The sequence below is a fragment of the Ammospiza nelsoni genome, chromosome 3 (assembly GCF_027579445.1).
Source record: "Ammospiza nelsoni isolate bAmmNel1 chromosome 3, bAmmNel1.pri, whole genome shotgun sequence".
NCBI classification, from domain to species: Eukaryota; Metazoa; Chordata; class Aves; order Passeriformes; family Passerellidae; genus Ammospiza; species Ammospiza nelsoni.
This window is the reverse complement of record NC_080635.1, coordinates 45554881-45576479: the sequence shown is the minus strand read 5'-3', so window position 1 is coordinate 45576479 and position 21599 is coordinate 45554881. Positions and strand designations below refer to the sequence as shown.

The window sequence follows — 21599 nt, the reverse complement described above, 5'->3', positions numbered from 1 at the left end:
ACTTCTTAGCTCATATACATACATATATATATACAAATTAACTTACTTGATGCTGCACTGATAGATACAAAACATAAGTTTTAAGCAGAGATCACAAAGTTTTCAAATAATTTAAGTAATTTCACTTGAAAATTGATATTTTTATGGCACTGAATTTCCTGAGAGAGAAATGGTTTGCTAGTGTCATTCTTTCTATGCAGACAATAATCAGCCTATGTTGCTGTGATATAGACAAGAAAAAGATGCTGCTACTGCTGAGACAAACTGTTTTCAAGAAATAGTTTGATGACAGAGTGGTTTTTATTATCTGCTTTTCTATATTTGTAGGTTATTTAAGATTCTTTCCAGTTGTATTGCATTTTTAGCGTTTTGAAGGATAAATTTGGAATTACCACAAGGCCTCCATCAATGAGATAAGAAGTTCTGCTGAAGCATTCTGCTGCAATTGGAGTCTTTATTTAGACCATCTGTATCCAAATAGTTTTGATTACCTTCTATATCTAGAATAAGACAGTTACATCTTTTATTTAAACTACAGTTTCTCAGTTTTCTGTTTTTCCAGTGCCCCCGGCCATGCCTTGGTGCTGTCCCCTTCCAACAGTTGTCCTGTGCCTCATGGAAATGCCGCTGCACTTCACAGCAGACTCCTGGTGTGTGGCTTCTGAAATCTGGTGCCTTCCAAACTAGCTTGTTTCTCCCTGGCCTAAACATGGTTATAGAGATGATTCTTAGGGAAGTGTTTCAGTGATGCAATTCATTAATGACTGCATGAAGGCTACTGCACAATTTAGCTTGCAGATTTAAACAGTTTCCTCAATCCACATTTTATTTAACCCTCATCCCTGTGATACCACTTGTTCTCACTGCTTTGGCTTTAACTAACAATTCTATTCATAGTTATTGAGCAACAATTCAAAGCACGTTCAAGTCCTGGAGATCAAGATACAGCCAGCATATAGTACCCTGGAAATTTGTAATCCATTGGGATTTAAAAGCTATTAAATGACTTAGACAAAGCAAATTCCTTTTTCTGCTGAGCTGTACAGAACATTTCAGAGTATCAGATTGCCCAGAGAAACAAAGCAGGACTTAAGGCACCAAGCTGAATACCAGGAAGAACACAAATAAATGTCTACAAAGGTACACATTTCTTTTTAGGATTTATTTACTCTCCATGGCTTGACAAATTGAAAAAATAAATAGATAAACTTCACTCCTTTCAAAGTTTGTTATTACAAAAGAAAGTTTGCTAACGTTTTGAGAGGAGAGACCCTAGAAAAGAGGATGCTAAAGAAGGAAGCTAAAGAACCTTCAGTCCCACAGGTGAATGTTCTCTTAATGCACCATTAATTGTCCACTGCTGTCACAGGTCTATTTTGGAAACAGTAACTCCAGGAAAGATAATGCATTTTATGTTCTATGCCCACTTAGCCTCCTTGTGAAGACTGCCAATAGCATATTCTCCACAATTCACAGATCTGTGATGGCAAAGTGTCTACCTATGGGAGAAAAACCCTTACCTGGTAATTTACTCGGGCCACTTAATTTCACAATTCTCTGACAAATAAAATTGCAGCAAAAGGGGCAGCAGCAAAAGGGGCAGCAAAAGGATTTATCCCTAACTAACTATCAATCAATAATTAATGCAAAAAAAAGAATAGGGTATGCCCAATTTGTACAAATATTTTTTACACAGACACAATGAATAACACACTTTGCAGGGGAAAATGGTGCCTTTGAGATATGAGTTGTCCTACAGCTCTGGGAACGCCCACATGTCCTTTTTATGTGAGTGTAATGATAATTTGCTTTTGATAGTGGCTCAAAGCCAGAAAACAAGATGCTATGATAACAAGTTTCACACATGCATGTAATAATATGGATAAAGACAACTGAGAAAGCAACAGTCACCACATCCTCCAATACTGGTGAGTCAAGACAATTGTTCCACCTCCTGCAGATGTGAAGTAAATTTCTAGTTTGGCACCAACGGCGAGTCCATAATGAATATTGCTAAAGCAGCAGCAGAACTTGTGTGCACAGGGGATACACTTGCCCTCATCATTGAAATTCAGAAGTGGATCCAGCCTAATGAAGCACCGGCACCTGTATCCTATTTAGTACATATTTCTCATATCATGGCTAACTCTGCCTTTCACTCACTCCAACTCAAATAATTTTCTGTCTGCTGTAGTATTTATTAGTGTTCAAAATTAATATTTATTTCAAAAGCCGTGTGTCTGTTTGTCTATACCCCTATCAGTAGCCTAAGAAAGGCTACTTGCTCAAAGGAATAATTTGGTTTTACTTGAATTGGAAATTTAATATTTTCTGTTTTCTAAGGAAAACAGAAGCACAATTTGTTTTTAGTGGACCTTAAATTCTAATAACTAGAGCAGGAGAACTCACCTGACTAAAATTAACTTCAAATACAAACATTCAACACATTTGTTTACATATATATTATCCTGAATTATTTCAGTCTGATAGAGCTGTTTCTTTAAACTGCTTTACAGCCCTTCTTCTAAAGGGCTTTTCCTCTCTCTTTATGTTGGCTGAGGGTCTTCATTACTTCTAGGCTAAATGGGATGCAGTGATTCACTCTGCAATTATACAGAACATTACTGGGCTCTGAGTGCATGACAAGGGTGTTACAGAAGGAGCTCTGCCAGAACATTCCCAGTAGGCCAGACTGAGGTTTCCCCTTGAAGAATTTCCCATCTGACTGATATCCATGTTTTAAAATATAAGTTGAACTTGCAACATGATATCCTAGCTCCTGTCTCCACAGCATGTTCTGATGGCTGCAGAATCAGGGGTTTTCTCTGGACTTAGGATACAGTCTGTGTTGGCCCTCATTCTCTTGACTGTTTATTCTGTTCCCAAGAGGCTGGAATGAGAAACGCAGCAGCAAATTTTTAAAACAGCACTTATAAACTAGCTTGATGTAAACCAATAACTACACATGGTATCTTCAGCTGTTCCTAGAGCATCTAGAGCAGCTATACTTGTATACATGCATGAGTATATTTTTATGATTTGAAAAGAAATAAAATCTTCTATTTTAGCTGTTCGATTTAATTAGTATTAAATGTTCCCTTGCTCTGCTTTTCCCTTGCAGTGGAAACCTAAATACATTGGCATGTAAATAACTAGAATAACTCTAACAGCAGAGGTGCTTCACCAGTACAACTGAATCACATGAGAACATCAGGAAGTAATGTGGGATTTTAACACCAAATGTACCAGAGCATAGCAACAATTCAAGTGAAGCAGAGGGGAAATATTGTGAAGGATGGCATGAAGGTTAAGATAGGGGAAATGTTTAGCATATTCCAAAATGGTATTAAAAGGAAACCCTTAAATCAAAGGCACTATGTCAAAGCCAAAGTCCTGGGAATGCCAGAAAGGATAAGCACAGAACCATCTCACAATGGAAGTGAACAGAAGCTCCAACACAAGTACCCCAAATTCAAAGCTGGGGTAAGCCCTTCCTGCTCCAGCACATCCACCCATATAGCTGAACAGATGGTGTCAGATATGATCTGCTGGCACATTCTGCACTGTCAGCAGATCTGCTCTACTAACTCAGGGAACTTCCTTCCAGTCCCTTAGTTTTATCACTCACAGGAGAAGTCACCAAAGGGATGCATTCATCACACAGGACTTTGGACACGTCTTATTGGCACTCTGCATTTTGCTTGCATGGAAGAGCCTGGGGAGCCCTCAGTCCTTGCAAAGCAGGTGGCCTAATCCCATGTGAGTCTAGGGTTTCCTGTAAAACATGCAACTCCTTCCAGTACTGAATGGCTGCACGTCTGTTTTACAGTGATCACTATTACCAAAAAACACCCAGAGCATGTAAATAGCCCTTGAAGAATAATTTGGCAAGGTTGAACCCTCAAGATTATTAAGCCTTTTGTTACAAAGTGAGTGACATTAGTTCTTTCTTTCAGAGGAGACAACAGAGAAAATGTTTGTTTTCCCAATGGTCTAAACTGGAAAAAAAAACCTCAGGTGGTAGCAAGTTGCATGGAGAATTTAGTATGGATCACTGCCTGCACTATCCTCACCTCAGCCCTTTTCTCTTAAGGAAAGAACAGGAAGGAAAGGAAGGAAGCTGAGAGGTTTCACAAGGTCTTTGAAGAGGGTAAAACAATTAAAATATTGCCAAGTTTATTAGGAGCAAGCAGATATCTTTATTGGATCACCTGAGATAGCTGGAAAAGGCAGTGAAGCTTTAGGCACATAAGCCCATCTTTACATGCAAAAGAGAAGCCTCAGGCATAAATGTGAAAATTTAGGCAAGTGTTCAGACAACTCAGAGCTTTGATGGACCATCAATATAATGCTCCAACAGCTCTATTCTCTGAAGGAAGCCCCTTCCTTTTTCAATACTATTGATGACACTCATTAAGAAATATTTGAGAAAGCATCTGTAAAATCCAACTATGTGACTTCTCAAAATACATGCAGTACTACAGGGTTGACTGTTGCAGTATTTTTTCAATTTAAAATTATTCTGCCTATTCAAAATGTATTTTCAAACAAAGAAAATTATATTTCAGAAGTGAGAACATATGCAACATTAAAAATTGCTTTTGAAGCTAAAAGGTACTTAGGATCCATAGGAAAATGCTCATCTAAATCTACTTTTAATTTTTGGAATTTCAAGCATCATGCATGTAAGAGATGCTTACTCAGAAAAATAACACAGAAATAAAAGATGTAGAGATCCTATGAAAACCTTTATTAAAAGCATGGGTATGGTTTTATCTTGCATTATAAAAATAGTAAGATTTTTTACTCATTCTTATCTTTACAACAATTGCAAGCTACCCAATTTGTTAAGGTGAAGGAATTAGAAAGACAAAGTAACTGACAGGGGGGAAAAAACCCCACGCCTGCCTGCTTTTGATGTGTTCTCTGAATTCTGAATATTTTTTAACACACTCCTATCATCTAAGCAGACCACAATGGTTTGTGAAAAATTTACATGTGGCAATTTGAATAAAAAACTGAGAAACACAGTCCTACAAAAGGTCTGGCATATTTTGTTTACATGAAAGTGGGAAAGTAGGTAATTAAGCATCAGCTTCTGCTAAATCAAATTTATATTAAATTAAACTTCCAAGGACAAGCAAGCAAAACTAACACTGTACTACAGTTCTAAGCCTGCATTTATGTATACACACATCCTCTGCTCACGACTTTATCTAGACTCTAGCCATTAGTCCTAGTTGCACTGGTTAAGCCAAAGTATTTTAAAGCACCTCCACCCAGACTCTACAGAAGCAGATCTCTTTTATTTCTTGTACCTAAATCAGTTGCAATAGCAGGCAACTATTTATCAAATGGGAAAACTAAACACAAAACCATAGTGGAAAAAAAAAAAAGTGTTTTTATTCCTACTAATGGTGAGTAGTGGCCCAGTCTAAGTGGAAGGGCTTATTAAACAGACTTCTGTAAGAATCTGCCCTGAAGCATTTCCTATACAGCCCTTTACTTACTCATATGAACAACAGAACAGGCTGCAGGCTTATCACATTTGAGTAAGACAACAAAACCATGGGTCTGCAAGCATATTTCATGTCAGAGCTACAATTCAAACTAATCTTAACAAATCAGTGAAATAACTTGAAGAAAGCCAGATTCAGATAAGCAAGAAGTCTCAATTCTCCCAATTGTACTTTCCATGATCTTCATGGAAGATTTATATCCTAACAGACATCTACACTGCAGCTGTGAAAAGGGAGAATATCAAGAAGACAGTTTTTCCTGCCAGACTGTATCCTGCCAGATAAGTGATCCAAAGACTACAAAAAAAGAAGTCACTCAGCAGAAAGCAACTCCCTTGTAGGAATCCAAGCACTTGACAAGCAAAAGGTAGCTGTAAATTTTGTTTCTGTCAGAGTATTCTTTAAGTGGTGATCCCCATTTCCATCCTCTATTTTCATATGACCCTCTAATTTCCCTTAGCAAAAAGAAACCTAACATTGGAGACTTGTCAGTGATATTAGAGAAAAAGAAAAGATGATGAAGACAGAGAACAATAATGAAACAAAACTGAAGAAATAGAGGCTAGACAGAGTCAAAGTCAATAGGGAGAGGAGTGTTTAGGGGAAACTAAACAAACTGAAAAAAGAAATGAAAGTGGATTCCATTATCTGTTTTATGGGTACACACTTTTCCTGAGGTCTGTATTGTCATCCTTGAGAAGAGACCCTGATGCTTGCATTTTCTCCCCAGCTTTGCAACAGCCTTTAAGGCACTTAAGACAGGAATTTTTAAAATATTTTTACTGTCTTAAATGCTGAGCAAATTATGACCCATGATTCCTCACAAGGGATCATAATCCTTTTCACAATAGGAGCAAATGTTAGCCATAGCTGAGTGCTTTTCAGCATCCCACTTCTGTATTCAAGGATAATAATAAACCCTCCATATTCCACAGCACTATTTTGTGGGGAAATTAATAATTGTTTTTGGGATGCTCAAACACTATCCTGAAAAAAAGCCCAATAAAGAAAGAGTAGCAGGAGAGATTAGGAAGAAGTTGACAAAACTATAAATGTCTTGTAAATAGAGAAATGTGAAAAAATGAATCAAAACCAGAACCTACTCTGAACAGACAGAAAACAATACATAACAACTACCAACACCTTCAGTATCTGTACACTGTTATCCAACATTAATTCTGCATTTAAAAACCAAGTTGAGGTTTTTAGTATAAACCAGTTACCTATTACGTAAATCTAGTTACATGCCATTATTCTTCTCTCCTTAAACTCTGTAGTGAATGTGCCAGCCTCTCCAGCATGGAGAAAGAAGTAGCTCAGGGAACTGTTAAGAATAGCAATGACTGTGAGTAACCCCACAGATGCAATCTGAGAAAGAATTTTCACATACAGGAATTTTTTTAGCTTTCACCTCTAGGATGAAAAGTCACTGTCCCTACCTCTCACTAATAAGGTCAGTTTTGGGCACCTCCAATGAAGCTGCCATTTCTGGTGGTTTAAGTGATAGGGACACCTGTCCCTCTGAGAGCTAAATTGAGCCTACAACTCACCTCATAGATATTACCAAACAGTCTGCATGTGTTAGCAACCTTGTCACTTACTCACCTGGCCTGGGTTCAAAACACTGACCTAAAAGTGAAAGGTTCCCATCAGCCACACATTCCCAACCAATAAATTAAAAGTCCATCTTCAGCACAAGGTTATCTTTCATCATGAGCTGGGGTGTGGGAGTTATCAGAATATTCCACTAGGAAGGGTTTGCAATACTGAGACTTTTAATTAATAATGTCACCACCTTGCTAAGCAGTGCAAGTCAGCTTTCTCTTGGATGTGAATGACTATTTTTGCAGTACAGTTTGTTCATTCACATCACATGCATGAATCCCTGGAAAAAAGATGGTCCCCAACAACAATAGTCTATGAGAATCCTTTGGCCAAATGCTCAAGACCAGCTATACTATGTCAGCCCTGGATAATTCACAGTAGCCAGAAGGAGTGATGGGGAGCAATCCCTTGCTGTTTATAATGATGTTACCTCTTCATTTTCCCTTCTACTTCAGTAACAATATGCATAACATCATTTACAGTTGCACAACAGTCTTCTGATGACTCTGCTCTCTTTGCCTTTTATGTAAACCAACAGGTATGTTAATACCTCATCATAACAGAAGTAATACCTCTGCATTTTGGATTATATGCCATTATTCAATGCACATTCTCAATGTGGAAGATTAGCTTTAGAGAATGGTAAATAATTGTATAGTCCAAGAAGTAAACAAAGTTCTCAAATTACTAACAAATTTCCAAGTTATAATAGCCCCCATATTAAATTGTATTCTCCAATGAGAGTGAAAAGACAGACTGTGAGTAATGACTCAGTGTTTGAGTTCTTGCTCTTCCACAGCTTTCTGTACAAGTTCCTTCAAGTTATAAAACCTCTTTACATGTCCAAAACCTTTATCCCACAGGAGAAGGAAGTATAAATACATTCCATGGACTGAAACCTCTAAATGCAGGATGAGACAGGCTGTTAATCTTTACAGTGGAGTGTATTTCACAGTCTCATGTATATTTTGAAAACATAAAATGCTGTAGAAAGTGAAAGAAATTGTATTTCATAATCCTCAAAAAACAAATATTGGTGAAAAAATTATCTGTGAATCAGCTATATTTATAACACAGTTCTTAAACGGCAGTAAAGTTTTAAAAACAAAACCAAACAGAAAGCAAAAAAAGGAATCAATGGAACAACACAAATGGAAAGCTTTGAATAATCCATTTTTGGTCAATTGCTTTTTTATCTTTTCTTTTTAGATGTTGATTTTGTATTTCCCTCAAAGGAAAAGTTTATAAACATGCTGATCTCTTTAAATTTACCATATTATTTCTAGCTTTTATTAATTCACCAATTAACAAATCACGGGAGACTTTCTCTTTACATGCAGCACTGCCAAATTTTGCCCTTCAAAATGCCTCCTACTGAAATCTGCAGAAATAGAGATGCATCCCCCACAAGGACTGTGCCTTTCTGACAGAACCAGGGCACTCCTACACAGCACAGCAGGGAGTTCACAGCATCCAGCCTGAACCTCTGAGGACTGCCAGCTATTTGCATGGCACAACAATATTTCCCTCTAACAGAGTAAGCTAACTTTAGAGTGCTCTAACCAAATATTCTCTGCTCTGATACACAGCACTTTGCAGAGCTTGCATGTACACTCTATAAACAAGCAAGCCTGACATTAGAACCTGCAGCAGTATGGCTACTAACATCTTACACAGCATTCCCAATCACTTTATGCCACAGAACCTCACAGTGCATGCCTGGAAATAAATTAGTTCTTGCCCAGTTGTCAGGGCATTAAAACAGATTTGCCACTACACTGCACAAAATTGAGTGCCACAAAGAAATGTACAGTCATCCATGCAATAAAGACTGCATCTTTGCATTTATACAGAGGTACATATTCATATCTCATAAAGTGCTGTCCAAATACCCCTCCTCAACCAGTCAGGCAGGGCACCAGGAACCCGAGCAAAAGTACATAGGTTCTGTCAGAAACCCCAAAGTACTGATGCACACTCCCAAATATCTCTTTTCCATGCACCCTCTCTCTTCCTCTCTACAAGACTTTTAGATACAGATCTTGGGTGAACAAAATTTAGACAACTCCTGATACTTTCAAAGGCATGCTCAGTTAATGGAGCAGATACCTATTTGCATTCTGGTGCTTTCTGGATCACTTTTGAGCAAAGTGGCATTTGGGAAGCCTCACTCGAAATGCTAGTTAGACAAAGTATCTAAATATTGAAAAACCATCAAAAAGAAAAAGCATAGGAAAAGGTATTTCATATGTCATGGGATCAAAACACACAACAAAAAGTTGAAAGGTCATAGAGTCAAAAGAAATTCACCCATTTCTACTTGGCTCAAAGTTCATTTTCAAGCACCACCTTTCCTGTATTTCTGCTTCACAAGAGTATCAGCAAACTATAAGGCCTCTTCAGGAAAAGATTTGCATTAAAAAAGCCAACAGGTATGAAGGGAACTGTTTCAGCAATGATAAAATATTTGAGACAAACCATTTTACTGTTTTCTCTCTCCCTCTATATTCTTTTCCAATTGTCCACTTCTTCACTATTACAGAAGAAAAGAACAATCTGTTTCATTTGTCTCTCCCTTCAACTCTTGTGGGGAGTTGAAAATGAAGTACAGGTAATCCTAAAAGGATCCTGTGGTGGATCTTCAAGGGAGAAATCCACAGGTGTGTTTCAAAGGGGAAGTCAATGCCTCTCACACTGCCTGGGGCTTTCTCTCAAGTGTATTAAACAAGGAACATGCACTGTCACTACCGTATCAGTGACAAATGAACCTTCTTAGTAAAGAGACAGAATCTCCTATTGTTTCCATTCTTAGGTCCTTCTTCCACCAGCTGTACCTACAGTGTTCCTCCTGGTTTCCCAAGAGCTCATGAACTATCACAGACAGCACTGGCTAACACTTTTGTTGCAGCAGATACATATTTTAATGGCCAAATACTATTTATGATGAGATGAAAGAACATTACAGTATGGAAGGAACTAAAGGTATGTTCTCTGGAAATAGAAGGATTAATTAAAGTAGGCTAATGCAGGATTTAGTTGACTGGATTTCTAAATGTCTTTGCTTTGCTTTCTCTGTTGATTTTCTTCATCATGCTATCTTTATCCAGTAATTATACACTACATTGCCAGGTGAGTAAGTAAATACATTATAAATTTGTCAATACAGTCAGAGTGGGATAAAACTATGTTCCTATCCAATTTAGCAGCATTTTTAAAGCATTTCCATAATCATAAAAGCAGGTTGTGACAGATACTGAGATACTGAAAGTTTTTCAATTTTACCCTTACCAAAACACATATCCTTAGGTCTCTGACACCAATAAATGCTAGGAAAATATGTCAATAGTCAGATCCCAAAACATTTACACAGTAAACGTTGTCTTTGCACATTTGGAGACAACCAAATCTAGTTTCACTTGTAATCTAAACTAAGGTTTCAGTTGATACTCTTACAGAGAAAGGAAAATCTCATACATTAATTCCCAATTATGCAACAAAAAGCTCTTCTGTGACATATATGCCACGTTACTCAATGCAGTATTTCTAAATACACAAAGCACATAATCTGTCCATGTGAATTATTTTACTATTGTAACTGATGACTAAAAACAAATTCAATTTTTATTTCATGCTTGGTTTAAGAAACTGATTTTTAAATAATTTCATTATTTCTGTGGTTAAAGATACCACTTAAACATACTGGGTTAATTTGTTTATGCTTTAATTATTTTTATGAGGCATTATCTATAGAATATCATTTTCTAAAACACTTAAAATATCCTATAAGACAGCAGACATTCAGACAAATTTCAGAGTTGCTAAAGCTCAGGTTCCTAAATTACTTACATTTTCTTTAAGAATAAATAGCAAAACCTTACTTGGGATCTTTGGATGACTTGATTATATATGAATAAGAAATTTAACTGAGTAACCAGTTCTCAAGCACTTCACTAAGAATAGATGGGTAAATAAACAATGATGACTGTAATTGCAGAAGGCATAAACAACAGTTTTAGACAGTTTGTGATAAGCAAACTGCTTTATCAATTAAATAAACAATTCTTTGTTTATGGTTTCTCTCTTTTCAATACCAGCCATTCTGGGACCCATGCTCCATCATGGAAATGACAAAAGGAAGGAAAACCAACTTCAGTCTCATGTCTGGTGTTTTGCTTGTCTTTTACTAGAATGCCAGATGGGTGACAAGTGCATTGTACATAATATGTGCATGCACAGATACAGCTGCTTGTGGGGCTGCACTGCAAACCACATTGCTGAAATTATTTAGGATTAAAAGGTATTAAGAAGAGGGAGGGTTGCCTCAAATTTCTTCCATGATCTGGTATATAGCAGAAGATCATTGTACCAGCAAATGAAGGGGACTGAAAGCCCTTGGATAGTAGTAGAGTCAAGGATGATCAGCTACTCTGCCAAAGAAAACTTGTAGTGGAACTACTCTCCAGAAATGAGCTGGAGATGAGCTCAGACTATAGAGATTTTCATAGTTCACAGGAACTCGTCTAACCCCAGAGCTACACAATCATTTATAGTTGGGTGTTTGGGAATTTTGCTTTTTTTAAATTTGAATTCAATGCAGCTGGGTACCAGTTTTTTTCACATTAAAGAGTGCAATGTCTTAAGTCTTGCAGCAGTGAAAAGTTACACTGGTGCCAATATTAAATATAAAACAGAGTTTAAAAAAATCACTTAATGCTAGATAGCTAAGCCTTTCTGTGACTGCCAAAATAGCAGGCTGATTTTCAAAGGTGCAAAATAGACAGAAGTTCCTCCTGACGTCAGTGGAAATGCCTGGGTGTTCAACACCTATAAAAAAATGAGTTTCCTTAGATGCTCAAGGAATAATCATGGATGCTAAATTTAGCCTGGGGTAGTCACTTTCCACAGACTCCTGCTATGGTAGTGGGGGTGAGCAAGGCTTTTCAGAGGGGCAGTTAAGATTAGAATCTGTCTGCTCTAAATTAGGTTCTGCAAGTTATCAAAGAAATGGATGGCTGGACTTCTTTAATTTACAAGTTTTTTGAAGAGAAATAAAAACAAACATCAGATTTCAAGGTGAAGGAATTCTGGCAGTTCAGAGCATTTGGGAGGAAGCACTTGAAGTAAATGGAAAATCTTACTCATATCAAGTACAGTAAACACTTATCACTGCCATCTGCCAAGCCAGCACAAAGGTATTACAACCACTCTTTTGGAGATGAAGACATGGACAAAGAAATGTGTCCTTATAACTCAAAAGTGGGTAAAAGCAGGACCAGACACAGGAGCAGCAGTGCCCCTTCTTGCACTTAGGACAGAAATGTAGAATTTATTTTCTCCCCTCTGTGCACACTCAAATTTTAGGTCCAATTATAGAAACTAACTAAAAATCAGCCAGACAGCTGTCACCTTCTGCTTCTCTCTGGACAGGCCTTCAAAAGTATGAAGTGTATTTCTACAAGCTGCCATTTCAAGAAGGAGACACTTTCATAAACAGAGATCATTGCATTTCTAAGCCTTCTGCCTCGGTCCCTTTCTGCAGAGCAGTAGCACCTGCCCTGTAAGCCTTTCACACCAGCAGTTTGAGGATTACTGAGACCACACTGCCTTGATCTGTACTGAAGTGTTCCTTGTACTGCCAGCAGGAAGAGCTACTACGGGTTCTGTACAGAAATAGGCACAGAGGGTGATCATAACACTGTGTTTGCTGTTAAATGATGTGAAAATAGGAACTTTCTATCTTTAAATACCTGCCAAATTTTATGGTGTAGAAGTACAGCATTGTATAGGACCTGTATAGTTATGATAACAACTTATTCATCAAGTCTCTCAGCCTGAGGCGTATTTCAAACCAACAAATCCAGTGATCTAAAAACAAACATCACACTCTCTTATCACAGCATTTCATGAAATGGTATTCCCCAAACACTGAAGATGTGAAAATTATCCCAGACTACAAGAAATGAAATTTAATTAAGGAAGAAATTGAGTACTCAGTGTGAATACACTCGCCTTCTGGTATCAGCTGAGAGTAAAGAATGCGTGGCCATAAAGGAGATGTTCACGCAGAGTCAGCAACTTCTCAGTGCTCACAGTGGAGGAATTCCACATCAGCTACACATTGTTTATCCCAACAATTATGGCTCAGAAGAAGTTATGCTTGGCAGTAAAGCCATTGAAACCAACTCAACTTTGCCAACTGTGTAAGCACTTTTATATTTGTTTATTTGTAAGGCCATAAAACAACACACAGGAGGGACATTTTTTGACTTGGGACAAAGCAAAGCAGCACAAATTCCCATCTAATTCTATTTCATTGACATGTTTCTTCCTGCATCACATCTACCTGCAATCCAGCTGCAAATCCAATGCATTCTTCTGTAAGCAGGGTCTGCAGTAAAATTTCTAAAATACTACTAATATCTACTAAATAATCACGATCTGCAACTAAAGAAAATCTTAATGCTCAGTCCTTTTGAAATTAATCAGTAGAACTGCACAGTGCAATTCAGAAATCACAAGCTAAATGAAAAGTCATTAAATAGATGAGAATTTATGCAACAGTGATCAATTCTTGTGAGGCATTTGTTGGCAACTGATTTTTCCATCATAATGACGTCTTTTGTCTTGTGAGAGGACAGATGGGTTTTAATGAAAGATTTTGACCTGGCCTCATTGGGCAAAAGCAGTCAAAATTCATTTTGTAAAGCTGTTTTAGTTCAAATTGGAAAATTATGATGGTATTGTGATATTTTTTTTACTGAAATTCATTCATTTACAGAATTTACCCCATTCTGCTTTTGTCTGCACAGGGCTAGAAATTGTATAAGCATGGATTCGTTTTTACTGTGGTCCCAGGGCTGAAAATTCTCAGAGGCTTTCCAAGCAAACACCTTCCATGCCTCTCTCTTCAGCTCTCCAGTGACCCCAACAGAGATTCAGCCAAGATGCAGACATCCCACCCCCAAGAGATTATTGCAAAGTCTGCTGCTTAACACACAGCTTTTCTCTAGCTCTTAAGCACATTGGTTGCAGCTTATGGAAACCCACTTAGATGCATACTTTCTTCCAATCCTTATTGTCTTACTAATTGGATCAGCATATCTACAGACAGACATTGTACTATACAAATTTCAGGGGAGGTTGTGGTGTGTATCTGAGTACAGGAAGCAGGTAGCCTTTGCTTCCCATTATAAAATGGTTCTGATAATTTCTTTTCATAATCTGCTGCTGGCAAATATTTGGGGGTCAATGGAAATTAACAGCTAAACTGAGACTGTAGGAATTATCAATTTGACAACACTTAAAGCATACAGAGCCTGGAATGGGTCAACATTGAAAGGTTCATTTGAGTTTAGATAGAAAACATACTATTAATATATTGATTTCTCTTAGTACTGGTAAAGAAAACCTTCCCATTCAAACAAAATAGCTACATAATCATGTCTAGTAAAGTGAATTTCATAATAGTTTTCTTTGATTTTTCCTTTATATACCAGCAACACAGTATTCAGGGCTGCACACCTTATTGACAGCTTCCTAGACAAAATATGACTGTTCCACTATCCTTTCAGCATGCTCCTCTCAAGCACCATTCCATGCAAGTAACATCAGCAAGAGGAATTTAACATGTTACTATTTTAAAAAGCACTAATCTCTAAGAGGCAAATTGTACAGAACAGGCCATAAACACATTCCCTATTTCTACAGGGACTCCTGCTCTCATGGCAACTCTTCATAGGATAAAAGAAATTGCCTCTCCATGGCTTTCTGTTGCATCAGTGTCTAATACTTTGGACAGTTACAGTATATGTTGAGAAATCAAGACACACAGTTGTAGAAAAAAAAAAGTTTGTCTATTGACTACAAAGTTCTCAGCAGACCTTCTGTGGGGCCATCTCCCACTGAGAATGCACATAGGATTTAAAAGACAACAAGAGATGTTCTTTGTGTGTTCTTAATGCTACAGCTTTTGGCATCCACTGAAAAAAAAATTCTTGATGCACACAAAAGAGGAGCATTTGGCCTTGGAATGCTGAAACCCACTTTCATAAGGTGCAATTTGCATCTGCAGTAACATGGATCATTTGGCAAGACATTGCTATTCCATACAAGACAGCCAAATACTTGCTGAACACCAGGGGAAAAAAATGTCTAAAGCAGGTGGAATTGTTGGCACTTTTTAACTATTACTACTAATAGAAAATCCTGCATTTCAGCCAACAGAATTCCCAATTCACCTTCATAATCCTAATTACCTGCATAAAAGGTAAGGGAGGGAGAGAACTGCAACATAGGACCCAGCATGTGAAATAGCATATGCTACCGTGGCACATGGCTTTTACCATTATCATTCTGCTTTTGACTCTGGATGATTTTCCTCCTGGCATATCCTGAAAGTAGTTCCCTCCTGAAAGTAGTTCTAAAGCTCCTCAACTCTTCATAAGAATATCTTCTTTATAAGAAGTATGCAACTGTTAACAGGTTAGTAGTAGGAATAGATAATGAGAAGTTTTCATACTCTCTTTGAAAGGAGAGGACCTTTTGCTTCCTCACACCTCCTACATTCATGTCCAGACCCTGCTCATGTTGCTTGCTTGCAGAGGGGAATCCATACCTTCTCAACAATCCCACTGGTATTCCAAGTGGGTAAAAAGTGCCACCTCAGTAAAAACCCTCTAGTGGTGGTTTCTGTGTCTGCCATCTGAGCCAAACCCAAAGGCTCATTATTCAAGGAAAGAATTTTACATGGTTTAAAACAAACAAACAAACTAAAACCCAAGCCAACTTTATTTCCAGATAATCTCAGTAACAGAGGAAGACCTAGGCTGGAATGCCCTTTACACATTGAAAGCGTCATTATATTCTCCACAACTCTTTCAATCTGGAGCCTGTAAGTCCATGAGAAGTGGTTCTGTAGAACTTAATTTTGTTGGTGGCATCCAGCCTCTCCTGCCAACCCTCTTCCACCTTTCATTTATGTTTCATTCGTTCATCCTTGCTTATTTTTCTTGCCCAGTGAAGAATGAAGTTGTTTCTTTCCACTACATCTGCCTTCTCACTCACCAGTAGAATTATTACAGGAAGAGGTTTCTGATAAGAAAGCAACTTAAATTCCATCCATAGAAGATGAAGCAAACTGTAGAGTAAATCCAGGATACTGACTGTAACTCTATTTATAGACTCTGAAGTCAGACTGAACACAAGGTCAATTTCTCTTTCAGGCTGCAATGAACCTCTCAAACCTGCTGAACTTAATAAAGCTGCAGTAACATAAAAATAAGAACATTGTCCATAATCCATAGTTCTGATAGCTCCTGCTAAATAATTTGCCATACACATGACTTCCAAATTTTTGGGGTTTTTCTTTTTTTTTTTTTTTTCTTGCAAGGACAAGAGGAGTTATATTACCAGCCAAAGGAGGTAATGCAGATAAATCCTTATAGGTCACACTTGAAAAGCAATCTGATATGCACTGCTGAAGACTGAAAAGACAGCTTTTAGCCTTAAGAATCTTTCCCAAAGTCCTCAGTCATGCACAATGTTCAGTGTCATCAAGTAAATTTGCATTCAGAAAAAGGGGCAGTATCAAAGTAAATAAATATTTTAAATCATCTTTTTTATTTTATACCAGCATAAATAACACCATCCAAATGGTCATCATCTACATTGACATCTACATTAAAACCCTTCTGCATTAACAAAGACGTGGTACCAGAGCTACAGAGCAAGCCAGAATAAGGTCAGTCATCTGTAACAATGGCAGTAAGGCAAGGAACATGTCCCCAGTTCTTTCCTTACATGTGTTAGGGCAATAGTGTCATTCACGTTTTTATGACTGTAGAAGGCATATGTTAAATATGTGAGTTCAGTTTAATGCCCGACAATACAATACAACTGTGCTAAAAAAGGGACTACTCTTGTTTTACAACCTTCCTTGGAAATCTAACAAACCACATTTCATGTCAAAGTTTTACAAAGCACACTCACTTTTATAATTACTTATTGCAAATAGGCAAGAGCCATGTTAAACACATGGCTAACCAAGCAGTGTTGGCAGATCAAAAACATTGCAAAAATAGTGTGTGTGCATTTCAAGGAGCATTGCTGTCTTTGGTTTCCTAAGCTAAGGGATGCTGCATTTCCTTATGTTCCTTTTAATTCTACTGAGATATGGGGTAGTGAAACTAAAAGGTTTGTGGAGTCTGTTGAACTTTTCAAGAAAACCTGAGAAATAAATTTACTATGAAGAAAAGAGAAATCATGTTTTAAGTCTTCCATTATAAGCTAGTATGATTTCCACTTCCACCCCAGTCCAGCAGGGTAGGGACTAAAAGACAGCTGATGTCTAGTCTGACAGACCATAGAACAAACCACTTCTACCAGTTCTTAGAAATATCATTGTTGTACCTCTTTCTACCAGTGAGAATAGTAAGGTCAGAGGTGAGTTGACCTTGTATAGGGTTACAGAGCAGAATGAAGAAAATCCCACCCTCTCTGGCCAGGCTTTCTAATTTCCAATACTTCTTTATTTTTGCGTGGCACTGAAGAAACAAGGGGCCACTTCCATGGATCTTTCAGCTGCTGTTTCAGCACACATGGGCAGTGGAAGTGTAATGGGTCAAGGAGCAGACTTCAGAAGCCTCCTATCACATAGTACATATGTATATATTCAAGAGACACAAAGGCCATGGTTCTCTAATTATTTTCTACAGCAGACAGCATGTCCATCCAAAATATAATTTTTCCTTTCTTTAAAGTTGCCGTCTGAAACGCCCAACGACATTTAAATTTTTGTCAAGAGCGCCTAATGCAAAAATGGTCAAATTTTTGCATTTTCTTGATATCCTGAGTTGACACAGGCTAAATGTTACCTCAACTAAATAATTGATATTGTTGTTCACATTCAGAGAGACAATGCTAAACTACAACTCAGCTTTCCTTCCTATAGTGCTCTTCATATATTTTTGGACATCTGCGACCACCAAGGAGCCTGGATTACAGCAGACCATAATATTCTACGAACCATGGTTATAATTAGGCGTCACCTCCATTGTAATCCTATGGACGTCATCATGTGTTACCAGCATCTGTTGACAGATTTCATACCAGGCATATCACTGAAATGGCAAGTCTGGAGAGGGCAGCCCACAATAGAAACAATGGCATTTATTTTTGGTTTGTTCCAAGACCATCTCATAGAAAATATATGCTGCCAACTGCCAGGGCTCCACCAAGATCACTTCTGAATATTGTATTACCAGTTAGAACAAAGACCTGTGCTCATGTGCTTGCAGTCTTCTCCTAATGAATAAGGAAACTAAAGCACTTTCTGCAACTGTCTTAGCACAGATTAGGAAAAGATAGAAGCCTTGACATTCCACAAAGTTTATCAAGCCTTTTATCATGCGAGTACTTACTTTTCATGTAATAATAAATTCAGATTTCTTTCCAAGATGAAGAATAAGGATCCCCTCTTGTAAATTTTATTTGAATATGGTATCACATTAATATTAAAACTAAACCCTGGGAATTGGCAACGTTAAGTAGCAAAACCACATTCTCTATGGAAGCAAAGCAGAGTCTGCTTTCATTTGACAGTGTGGAAATTTTACTTTCTGCTGAAGTACTGCTTGTTCAGAGGAATGGAAACATAAAATTTTCAATGCAGTTTAATTGCTCCCTGCTTTCCTGTAAAAATCAAGAGACTTATTATAAGAATGTCTACTTAATCCAAACTCTCTTTACTTTTTAACATTTATCTGCATTGAAGGAAAACTGCATCTAGTAACCTGCCCATTTTCTTTCAAAAACAGCTTTCTCTGAAATACTGGACAATTGAATCCTTATCAGATGTAACACAACCCCTTACAGCTGAGCAGTTTCAAATCACTGAAGCACTTTAGCACTCAGATAATTTTCATTCTTATTATAAAACATGAAAGTATAGTTCACCATCTGAAGAGTGCCAAATTAATACAAACACCAGTTTTGAGTACAACTTAATTATTCATTAGGAGTTGCAGCAGCTGGCAGATCAAGAAAAGTGAACTTCAACTTAGAACTTCTCCCCTTATCCTCACAGAGCAGGATCTGAACAGGTCTGAATGTAAGAAAATGAACAAAACCAGCTACAAATAACAGAAGGAGGGAAGCTACAAGCTAAATCTTAGAGGAAAATATTGCTTCTACAAATTTTAATGGAAAAGCAAACTCACTGGCCCCAACTATTCTAACAGCTCTAACTTTTATAATTACACTTTTACAGTATAGCTTTTATAGAAGTGTAACAGTGGGACAGACTGTCATTAGATCTAAATTGTCACCTTCTACTTAAGCTGCTCATCTATGCAAAATGCATATTCAGCCTTATTGTCCAGAGCACTGTCTCTCACTCCCTCCCTTTTTTTCATTCTTGTAACCAGCAGATAACCTTTTAATCCCAGATCTGTCAGCTGTGACTTCAACATCACCTTTTAAATTAGAAAGCAATAAATCCTTTGCATTATTTTGTCTTTCTTTTCCACGTGCTGCTTAAAACTTAACGTCATTAAATTAGATATTGGAAATATTACTAAAGTACCAAAGCTTTGACGTTACTGCAGCTGGGATCATAATTTCTGCCTGTGTTAAGAAAAAGAACATGGGCAGAACTTGGTGGCACAATAGTTTTCTTACTATTAAAGGCCAAAAGCATTTCTTCTAAAACTGTGTATTCCAAGGAGTTTACAGACATGTTGTTGGGTTTTTTCCCCCAGACAGTGAACTGGCATATAGGAACATAATCATGACATACAGTTTTCCAAATATAGCCTGGATATATTTCTGGGCAATATTTTCCTTGTCAGGTCATTCAGTCAGAATGGAGATAAATAATAAATTCTAATAAGAGCTGACTTGCAAAATCACAATTTCAGAAGTGACTTCTCAGTCTGCTTTCAGAAATATTGCAAACTTTTCTGCACACTAATTTTGAAGTCTTATTCATCTCTGCCTACAACTGCAATTTACTTTTTTGAAAATCAATCAGGCACAAACATCAATTCAGAGTCTGCTTTCCAAAAGGAAAGATCCAGGAAGTGAAGTTGAAAGTTACTGAAATACTTATACATAAATCTAGAGGTACTGACAGAATATTTGCAGTGCAATACAAAAATAAACTCCTGCCTCCCGTGAATAATAATTTAAGGTTTCACTTCAGAATTAAAAAACTGAATGCTTTAAACTAAAAATATGGCATAGCTACTATACATTATAGAAATTGTTTATACAACATAAAATATATTTTATTAGAGCCCCTCGGTTGTACAACCCCGACAATTCCAGACACAGCATGGCAGTAAGATAGGGCATCATTCCATACAGAAGCACACAGACAGATACACATTATTTCCAGACCTTCCTCTGCTGTTTCTCCCATGCTGGGTCCAGGAGCAGATCCCTGTCCCATTCTTCTTCTTGGGTCATGTACTCATCCTCTTCATAGTTGTAGGTGTACTGCATGTTTGTTTCTATCTGATTCATGCTATTCATTCTGCCCAGGGATCAGCTTCAGCTGCTCTGGCTTCTACTACGATTTAAGTTTAGTTTACTTGCTGGGAGATTGTAGGTAGCAGTGTCTTTTTTCCTTCCTTTTTTTTTTTTTTTTTTTCTTTTTGCAAGGTGACAGGAAACGAATATGGACTAATCTTGCTGAGAGCAGAGGCTGAGAGTGCCAGGTAGGCGCTGCCCTGTGATGACCTTCCCTCCCTGGTTCGCTGTGTGCTGTCCCTGCCGGCTGTGCTGCCGGTGCCGGTGGCTGACCCTGCGCAGGAGCCCGGCGCCGCTCGCTGCCGCCGCTTATTATCCCCGCCGGCCGTCACGTGGGGCCGGGCGGGCAGCGCTGCCCAGCGCCCCGGCCGGCCCTAATGCCCCAATGCCCGCCCGCTCTCCCAGCCCGACACCTGCCCGGCCTCTGCTTCGCTTTGTTTCTCTCTTGCCGACACCGATTCCTGCTGCCCGAGGCCCGCCTGCCATCCGCTAATGCGGTTCGACACTGCTCAGCGCTAGTCTGAGCCCGCGTCCCGCCCTGAGCCGCTTCGCACTTTCAGATTAAGGATTACACGAGCCAGCCCAGCAAGGACACCCAAGGGATGAAACGTTTTCCCGTGGAATGGGTCTGGAGTTAACCAGACAGCATGGAAACACAACTTTAAAAAGCAACACGCGTATTTTTGCCAAAAACCACGCTCAATACATCCAAAAGCAGGCATCAAGAAGCACGTACAAAGCTCTGTGGAGCCAGTAACTTCACAAGCGTGCAGCAGGAGCCATTTGCCCGTGTGCTCCACAGGGCAAAATCTCAAAGGATAGCGCTGAGATCAAAGATCCCGGAAAGCATGTCCGGTATCTCCCGTGCCCTCTCCTTTCAGTTGCTTTGGCAACAATGTTTCTTCTGGGAATTGGCAAGTTTACCACGTTCCTCATGGAGCTTGTCAT

The 21599-nt window shown here is 38.3% G+C and overlaps 1 protein-coding gene across 1 annotated transcript in view; it reads right to left on the bottom strand.

Annotated features, from left to right (window-relative positions):
- Nucleotides 1–20953, bottom strand: part of ACTN2 (actinin alpha 2) — a 67612-nt gene extending 46659 nt beyond the window's left edge. Inside the window, exon 1 of the mRNA XM_059468917.1 lies at nt 20520–20953. Within this exon, the coding sequence (XP_059324900.1) occupies nt 20520–20654 (135 nt within the window). The 5' untranslated portion in view covers nt 20655–20953. The remainder of the gene's footprint in view (nt 1–20519) is intronic.
- Between the last annotated feature and the right edge of the window lie 646 nt (nt 20954–21599).